At 49.0% G+C, this 9,817-nt stretch overlaps 1 protein-coding gene across 1 annotated transcript; it reads left to right on the forward strand.

The window, feature by feature from the left end:
• The first annotated feature begins 782 nt into the window (after positions 1-782).
• On the forward strand, positions 783-9,483 carry TLR4 (toll like receptor 4). The gene is made up of 3 exons (XM_073313952.2): positions 783-1,932; positions 3,186-3,352; positions 6,981-9,483. The coding sequence occupies exons 1-3, from the start codon at positions 1,828-1,830 to the stop codon at positions 9,229-9,231; spliced, it is 2,523 nt and encodes an 840-aa protein (XP_073170053.1). The 5' UTR covers positions 783-1,827; the 3' UTR covers positions 9,232-9,483.
• Positions 9,484-9,817: the final 334 nt, after the last annotated feature.

The raw sequence follows: 9,817 nt of genomic DNA on the forward strand, positions 1-9,817 counted from the left end.
GCCTCGTTTGGTCTCCAGGTGGCAGGATCGTTCATTCTCTTCTCACACCCTCAGGACAGGTGAGGTGATAAATGTTCTCAAGGAGGAAAAGGCCTTACCAGTGCAGCCACTGATAGACAATGCAGGATCTGGAGGAGTGTGGGCTAGTGGTTAGCGCATGCCATTCTCAGCGGGGGCTCCTGGGTTCTATTCCTTGCTCTGCCACTGATGTTCTGAGTGATGGTGAATAAGTCATATAACCTCTGAGCCTTGATCTCAACTACAAGGTTTTGCCAGCACAGCTGTGTCAGCCAAGAGTCTGGGAAAAAAATCACATACACCCCACTGTGATAGCTATACCGGCAAACGTCCTGGTGACAACGTCATGAGACATCCTGCCGGCACAGTTTATGTCGTTCGGGGAAGTAGTTTAACTATGCTGGCAAAAGAATTCCTTTTGCTGGGATAAGCTGCGTCTTGTCTTGGGGTCTCTGACAGTCTAGCTAAGCCAGTACAGCAGTTGTACAGCATTTGTAGTGTAGACAAGCCCTCTGCAAAAGTGGGGATAATAACACTTCTCTGTTTCACAGGGGGCTTGTGCCCATTTGGGCCCATCTACATGGGGGCCTCCAGGAAATTAACCTAAACTGTGAATTTGAAGTGGATTAGTTAAACCGCATTAAACCCCTGTGTGAACAACCTCATTCAGAATTAACGTGGCCTTAATTTGGTTTAGTTTAATTTTTTTAATGGGGTTGAATGCGGTTTAACTAATTCACTTCAAATTCACACCTTTAGTTAATTTGGATTAACGTTTCTGGGTGTCCCCGGGTAGAAAAACCTTTAGTTAGTATTTGCAAAGTGCTTTGAAATCTGTTGGTGAAGTCCTCAGACAGGGTATATTTATATCAGGATAGGAAGAAATGGTCTGAATGCAGCACTGCCAGGCTTGATTTTCGACTCTCCCCAAGAACCAGCATCCGAGAAGGCACAGTGTCTTAATGCTGGCATGGCCAGAGCTGTTCTATCCTGGTACAAATCACGTCTGTAGGGCTGTCCAGGATTGGGGGAATGGAAGAAGGAGGAAGACATCTAACAGCCTGGGGCAGGCAGCATGAGATGAAGAGCTCTCAACTTGTCCAACAGCTGTAGATACATCTGAACAAACAGCAGTGTTTAACAAAGTATGGGCCCAATGCTTTGTGCCCTAAGTGCCATCCCAGCCAGGTGAAAGCTCCTTTGTGCAAATCCACACCAGCAGTCTCCTTCCGACTGGGTCACTTCCCAGCCCCACCCAGCGTGTTTTGCTCCCTGCACATGCCTGGTACCATCCTGCTCGTTTCCGGCAGACCTCTGCTCTGCTTGAGATGGGAGCATTGTGTAATGCCAGTATAATCTCCCCGGCTCCCCTAGTCTGTATGGTACGACGGGCAGCCAGAGGTTGTGAGGGTAAACCCAGTGCCAACACTGGATGCACCTAGTGCATTCAGATGTATTAGTGTGTGGGATGGACGTCTTTTCTCTCCCAGGAAAGATGAGTTCCAAAGGGGTGGTTTTCCTTTTTATTCCATCTTAAGCTGAGGCATTAAATGATTGCTCTGATGGGACCCAGGCACCTCTGGGCTTTTTGCCCAGGAGGTCATGCTTTCCTGTAACTTCCTCTTCTTTACAAGCAACTGAACGGAAGAGTGTTGTTCTCAGAGCATGCCTCAGAGCTGCCTTGTTTTCAGTTTCACTTCCCTCTCCTCCCTCTGCCCTTGGGAGGAGCAGTGATGGTGGGGTCAGAGTCTTGCTAGAGTCTTTTATTTTCACTTATGGTTCTCTCCACTGGATGGTCACCTCCTGAAGATGTTCGGGAGAGAAGCTCTCTCCTTTCCAACCTGCTTTGTGCTGTCTTTGGCCACACTTTTCCTGTCGCAGTTAATGGCCAGCAGCCTCAACCCCTGTGTGGAGGTACGTGATCTCTAAATAACCAAAATCCTTTTGTTTCTCAAGAGCAGCTTTCCCCAGCCTGTGTTATTGGTGTCTCTGATGTGCTGAGTGCTCATCTTCCTGTGGGGTGCGTTGTCTTTTGCCAGCAGTATTACGCAGCTTTGCAGAAAGCATACGCCACCATGGAAATCCTGGACTAAACCAACTCGCAGAACCAGAAAAAGTAGCTTTGACCTATTTTAGTTTTGTTTCCATAGGCTTGGTATTGCTGAGGTGCAGTTATTAACCAATGGATCCCATTCTCCTACAGCAATAGACTCAGGCCATGCCTACGCTACAAAATTAAGTCCACCTAACTTTCGTCCGCATATAGCTGCCGCAGTAATTACATTGCTTGAGTGCGTTTGTTCTTTGTTCCCTGTGTCGGCGGTGCGAGCCCTCACCAGGAGCACTGGTATCGATTGTGGCGTCAGCGTGGGGCATTGTGGGATGCGTGCTGAAAGCCAGTAACCGTCGACATAAGCACTGCGGTGTCTACACTGATGCTGTGTCGACCTAACTACATCAACCTTGATTCTACGCTGCTCACGGAGGTGGAGTTATTAAGTCGGCGTAGCAGTGCAGGTGTGTTGGCGGGAGTGAACTTTAAGTGTGAACACTTCCATAGTTAGGCTGACGGAAGCTGTCTTGGGTCGACCTAACTCTGTAGTGTAGACCAGACCTCAGACCCCGTATTATTACTGCTGTAAGCTCTAATATTTTAGGTTATTCCTGTAATACGTTGCAGAGTTGGTTTTGCAGCCACTGGTCAGCAACTTGTTGCTGAGTTGGTTGTTTCCAGACGTCACTTTTATAAATAAACGAGTTCTATAAGAAATAAAGTTAAATGTTAACTTGAAGAATTAAGTTTAATGCTGATTTTGGATTGTTACTGTCTGAGAGTATCTCTGTTCCCTGGTGTATTACCAGCATCACAAAGAATCTGGTCTTTAAAAGCTCTGGTCCAGATTCACCACTGATATAAGTAGGCACATCCCAGTGGGCTTGCGCCTCATTACACTTGTAATTATATTGGTTATTGGTTTAGGAAGCAGAGATGCTATTACTAGAATAGGTGCAGATGCTTGGACTTCCTGTTGCTCAGTGCGGCCCAGAGGATCTGTCTGTTACAGAGATATTTAGCCTGCACGCGATAGTTTTTTAATGGTTTAACTTTCTGGCACTCTGTGGAATCTAGATGTTGATTTGTGGATTGGCTCTGTGAATATTTGCAGGAGATCACCAACGTAACTTACAGATGCATGGAGTTGAACCTCTCTGGAGTTCCCGCTGAAATCCCACCTTCCACCCAGAACTTGGATCTGAGTTTCAACCCACTGGAGTCACTGACCTCAAATTATTTCTCAGCAGTCCCTGCACTGAGGTTTCTGGACCTCACTAGGTATGGAACCTTTCACATTGGTGTTGTCCTACTGGATGCAGACAGGGCTTTTGCGTCACACTGATTAATCCTGTTTCAGAATCGCCAGTGCACTGACAAGGGGACAGGCACTGTTATTTTTGCCCTCTTTGCTCTTGTGTCTGTGTGGTTCAACGGGTGATTCTGGCTAAAAAAGGGTTCTAATCCTGCACCATAATTTAAGATCGTGCCCAGTGCTGTCACAGGGATATTGTTCTAAGGTGCAGTTCCTGCACTTCATGTCACTCGTGTTCATTCCGTGGGGCATTCGGCTTTACTACTTCTGTTAGACTGTCAGAGACAACTCCACGAAGGGATGATGGGCTGAAGTCCCTTCCTTCTTGTGCATCCACAGCAGAGTTGTTTCCTAAGTCCGAATCAGCGACCCCTTGTTTTGACAGCACGTGGGCAGTGAAGCGGTTGCACGGGTGTCACTGAGGACATAACCTGGAAACGATTGGGGGGGAGGAGGGGGTCACAGAAGTAAGTGAAGCCCTTATTTCTCTTTCACAACCTGCATTATGGGTGACAATGCACAAGATAGATCGTACACCGTGCAAGTGTCACGTGGCATTTTGTGGGTTGCAAGTGAAGAAATGGGCATCTTTTTAGTGGTAAATAGGGCACATTTGACCTGGAGATCACCTAGAGACAGTAAATGTGGAGACCCAGTGACACCACTCCTACAGAGCTGACCTGCACTTTAAAGATTCAATGGGAATGGTGAATTATATTAATAATAATGATTACTATTGTTTACATAGAGGCATTGGTACCCGCGGCACTTTACAGACATGTCAGAAGAAAAGCTCCCTACCCCGCAGACCTGGCATGGTAATTAAGACCAGGTCCTTACTGGCACATCTCCTCTGATGATGGAATTCTCTCCAGCTCCGATGGCCCATTTCAGACTCTACACCCACTAGAGCCTCACATGAGATCTGAGCTGAAGTTTTAAGTGGCGCCTTTGGCCTTGAATCAGGGATATCTGCTTTGGGATGAATTCCGCTCTCAGCATAAGAGAAATCCCACACCGGGTCTGAGCAATTGCTGAATGCTGCTGGGCTTGTCAAGGATATTCCCTTCTAAGTTCAGATAGCTGTTTACTGTGCCTGTCCATAGGTGCTGGAACTAGGGGTGCTGCACCCCCTGGCTTGAAGTGGTTTCCATTATATACAGGGTTTACAGTTTGGTTCATAAGCTTTCGTGAGCTCACGAAAGCTTATGCTCAAATAAATTGGTTAGTCTCTAAGGTGCCACAAGTACTCCTTTTCTTTTTGCGAATACAGACTAACACGGCTGTTACTCTGAAACCAGTTTGGTTCAATGGCTCTCAGCACCCCCACTCCAAAAATTGTTCCAGCACCTCTCTGTCTGTCTCCCTCCAGCCCAATGAGCTGTTTCAGGGCTGATCTACGCTGATAACTAGCATGGGCATTGCTAGTTCTCTCAGGGGAGTGGAAAATCCACTCTTCTGCGAAACATAAATGCCAACTGACCCCTGGGGTAGACAGCGCTAGGTTAACGGAAAAGTTCTTCCATCAGCCTAGGGCTTGTCTATTCTTGAACTCTCCAGCAGCCCAGACGTGTCAATGCAGCATTTCAAGTGTAGACGCTATCTGTGCCAATGGGAGGGGTTCTCCTGTCAGCGTAATTAATCCACTTCCCCAAGAGGCAGTAGCTGTGTCCACGGAAGAATTCTTCCATCGACCTACCGCTGTCTGAGGTCAGCTGAACTATGGCGCTCAGGGGGTGGACTTTTCACACCCCTGAGTGCTGTAGCTGGGTCAGTCTAGTTTATAATGTAGACCAGTCCATAGCTACTGCCACCCGGTAAGGCGCATTAACCACAGCGACAGGAGAACCCCTCCCGTTGCGGCAGTGAGTGTCTACTCTGAAGCGCAGTAGCATTTTAAGTGTAGACTGAGCCACGGCATTAAGGTTTGGAGGTTCAGGGTAGAATCCAGTATCCCTACACGCTAATCCCTCACTAACTCTCCTTGCTTAGAGGAGCAGTCGGCCTTTCCTTCCCTTCCGGATGCTAGGAGCTGAAGCTGTGTTCTATGTTGTTCTAGGGACAGTTTCCTTTAGACTAGCAAGCAGAGCTCAGACTTCATCTGGGACTAAAATACGTGTACCTGACTCCTTATAAGCCTCCGCTGCTGGAACTAAAATTCCGAATGAGCAAAGTATTTGAGCACATGCTTAAGTACACCCCCTAGCCAGCAAAGCACGTAAGCCTGTGCTTATCTTTGCTGAATAGGGACGGACGGCTCAATCCAGACCTAAATCCTTTAGGCCAAGTGGTAGAGGTTCATGTGTATGGTGCTGAAGCTCCTGGGCTTAAACGTGGTTGTTGAACCAAGTGGGATTGGTTAGAGTGTATGGGTCATATAGGAGATTTGGTGATGGAGGCAGTGTTGCCTAGTGGATGGAGCATTAGACTAGGACTCAGGAGACCTAGGTTCTATTCCCAGATTTGCCACTGGCCTTCTAGGAGACCAAAGGCAAGTCACGTCACCACTTCGTGCTTCCGTTTCCCCATCTGTAAAATGGGGATAATGATACTGTCCTCCTTTGCAAAGTGCTTTGAGATCTATGGATGAAAAGCACTATAGGAGAGCAAGATAGTATTATTATTATAGAATGGGTATTCAACATGGGGTTTCAACCCCACTAGACCTTAGACATTCAGGATGAGGTTCCCTAGGGGAGGTTAGCTTTTAACCCATACTAGGAGTATGTGGGTTATTTTCCACATTTCATGCCTGAATCACGTAAGAGGTTTACGACTCTGCTACTATTTCTGGCTGTGGCATTTTTAGTCTGTTAGTTCAAGCGATAGAGGCTCATGCTTTTAGCACTGAAGGTTCTGGGTTCAAATCCTGAAGACTGCCCCTAGCAGATTCAGTCACATACAACATTCCGCACCCTGATGTAGATTTAGGGTCTTCTCATGGATTGTTGGTAACTCCGCGGCACTCTTCTGAGTTTAAGGTTTCCTTTCATTCCGGAAATGAAGGCTGAGATTGTCAAAGCTCCCTGAGGAAATTGTGTCCAGTTCCCATGAACATTAACTGGAATGAGGTACCCAGATCTCCTAGGTGCCTTGTAAACGCTCAGCCTCTGTTTTAAGGCCTTTTGGTGGTGAAGAAACCCTGGAATGTTAATGGGTGCTTTTGATTAGGACTGTCAGGTTGTAAAGGAAGCCTGCACCCTGCCTCACTGTAGATGGCTCTGTAAATCCCCTGCTTTCAAATTTAATTCCAGATTTAGGCAGGGCAGAAGAGATGTGAGAGATGTGTTCTATGTGTCAGCATTCATTTCCTTTCCACTAAGCTGATTTCTTTTTGCCTGGTTGGGCAGGTCTGCATCTCTGGGCGATAATGCTGTGCTCACACGTAGATCTGGTGTGATAATATTGCCCCAGGTTTGATAATGGTGTGTCTGCAAAGCTGCCTAGCTTGGTAATGCTCCATACCCATGTGCACCTGGCATAATGACACTGTGTCTGCACCCAGTGCAGTAACGCGGTACCCATATGCATGTGCGTGTGTGTGACAGAAGTGATAATGCTTCATGTATATTGTTCTCTTTTCTTGCGTAACAGGTGTCGCATCCAGACAATTGAAGACTATGCTTTTGAGGATCTTCATAACTTGCTCACCTTGATTCTGACTGCAAATCCCCTCTGGCATCTGGGTCCAAAAGCCTTCTATAGTTTGACATCCCTGCAAAAGCTGGTAGCTGTGGAAGACAGCATATCCTCGCTAGCTGACCTGCCCATTGGACACTTACATACTCTGCAGGAACTGAATGTGGCCAAGAACAATGTCGACTCTTTGAAGCTCCCCAAATATTTCTCCAACTTGACTTTTCTCCGATTCCTGAGCCTTCAATCGAATAAGATCTCATCTATCTCCACAGGAGACCTGGATGTTTTGCAAGGAGAGAAGGGCCTCAACCTAACATTAGTGCTTTCTATCAATGATATAAAATACATTCAGCTAGGCTCCTTTGAGGGGATTCATCTTCATGAGCTGTCTCTGAGGGCTTGTTTTGAGAACACCAGTGTTATGAAGGCTGGCATCCAAGGCCTTGCTGGCTTACAGGTCAACAGACTAGTTCTTGGAGAGTTCAGGAACATTCGGAGAGTGGGGGACTTTAGTAATGGGCTCCTGGATGGACTGTGTCAGGTGCAGCTTCAGGAGTTTGTGTTCATTTGCTTCGAGAGGTTTTATAATTGCACAGACACTCTCTTTGACTGCCTGGTCAACACCTCCATTATTCGGATGGTGGATATCTACCTCAACCAGGTGTCAGCGGTCCCTACTGCCTCCAGACTACACCAGCTGGAATGCAAGACCTGCAAGTTTAGTGAGGTGCCTGCCCTGAAGCTGTCCTCCTTCAAAGAGCTGAGAGTGCTTCGGATCACCAAAAGCAAATACCTCACTGGCTTCCTGCAGACATTTGTGGATCTGCCTAACCTGGAGGTCCTGGATCTGAGTGAGAACCGGCTCAGCTTCATTCAATGCTGTGCCTTTTACCTGTCTGGGACCCCAAAGTTGAAGCACTTGAACCTGAGCTTCAACTCCAAAATCAGCGTGTCTGGAAGCTGGAGTGTCAATGAGCTGGTGTCTCTGGACTTTCAGCACTCGAAGTTGAATGGTCCTGGCTCCTTTCCTGTCTTCCTCTCCCTTGGGAAACTCATCTACCTTGATATTTCCTACACCAACACTCATGTTGAGTCCCAGTGTGCGTTCTGTGGCTTAGAGTCCCTGCAAGTGCTCAAGATGGCCGGCAACTCCTTTAAGGGCAACAACCTGGGCGACAGCTTCATGAAAGTGACCCAGCTGCTCACCCTGGATGTTTCCAGCTGTAATTTGATACAGGTGTCTCTGAGCGCATTTTCTACCCTTAATAAATTGCAAAAGCTAAACATCAGCCACAACAAGCTGCTGACCTTTGACCACCTGGCCTACAAGCCTCTCCAGGCCCTCACTGTCCTGGACTTTAGCAGCAACCAGCTGACTGTCTTGACAGAAAAGGCTCTGGAGAGCCTGCCAAGCAGCTTGGTCCACCTGGACATCTCTTGCAACCTGTTTGACTGCTCCTGCAGCCACCTGAGTTTCCTGAAGTGGGCCAAGGAGCACGGGGAGCTGCTCTGGAGCACCAAGCTGATGGTCTGCAATAGCCCCGAGCACCTGAAGAATGTGAGTGTGCTGAACTTTGACCTCTCCTCCTGCCAACTCAGTCCCATTCTGATGGCCATCTATGTGGGCCCGGCCCTCGCTGGAGCTCTGTTCTTGTTCCTCATTTACAAATACTACTTCAACCTGTACTACGGGCTGGTACTGCTCAGCGGATGCCGGCGGTATGCGGACAGGGATGACACCTACGACGCCTTTGTCATCCACTCCAGCAAGGACATTGAGTGGGTGAGAAAGGAGCTGGTCGAGACCTTGGAGGGGGGAGTACCCCCCTTCCACCTCTGCCTCCACTACCGGGACTTCACGCCGGGGGTGCCCGTTGCCTCCAACATCATCCACGAAGGGTTCCTGAGCAGCAGGAAAGTCATCGCGGTCATCTCCGACCACTTCATGGAGAGCAAGTGGTGCAGCTTTGAGCTTGAGATCGCCCAGTCCTGGCAGTTCGTGGAGGGCAGAGCTGGCATCATCCTGATTGTGCTGGAGGAAGTGAATAAGGCGCTGCTGAGGCGCAAGCTGGGGCTGTCCCGCTACCTGCAGAGGAACACCTACCTGGAGTGGAAGGACAGGGAAATAAGCAGGCACCTCTTTTGGAGGCAGCTGAGGACGGCCTTGCTAGCTGGCAAAACAGAACCAGGAAGCGGGGGAAACTAATGGGAACAAACTATGATGGTGCTTCCCTGTTCCTTGCTCTCTCTGCCTGGCCCTGGCTGAAAGCCGGGGTTCATGAGCTGGGTCTCCAGGAGTTGTTTCCTTTGGAGCTGGAGGAATTTAATTCTTCTGAAGTACAAGAGTGGGGACCCAGTGAAACTGTAGGCCAGGGTGGGCAAACTTTTTGGCCCAAGGGCCACATCTGGGTATGGAAATTGTATGGTGGGCCATGAACACCCACGAAATTTGGGGTTGGGGTGTGGCTGGGGATGAGGGCTCCGGCTGGGGGTGTGGGTTCTGGGGTGGGGCCAGAAATGAGGAGTTCAGGGTGCGGGAGGGGGCTCCGGGCTGGGGCAGGGGTGCGGGTGCGGGGGTGAGCTCTGGGGTGCAGGAGGGTGAGACCGAGGGGTTTGGAGGGTGGGAGGGGGATCAGGGCTGACGAAGGGGTTGGGGCATGGGAGGGGATCAGGGGTGCAGTCTCTGGGTGGCGCTTACCTCAAGCAGCTCCTGGAAACAGCGGCATGTCCCCCCTCTGCCCAATCCACAGGCGCCACCCCTGCAGCACCCATTGGCCCCATTTGCTGGCCAA

Source organism: Lepidochelys kempii, chromosome 16 (genome assembly GCF_965140285.1).
Source record: "Lepidochelys kempii isolate rLepKem1 chromosome 16, rLepKem1.hap1, whole genome shotgun sequence".
Classification (NCBI taxonomy): domain Eukaryota; kingdom Metazoa; phylum Chordata; order Testudines; family Cheloniidae; genus Lepidochelys; species Lepidochelys kempii.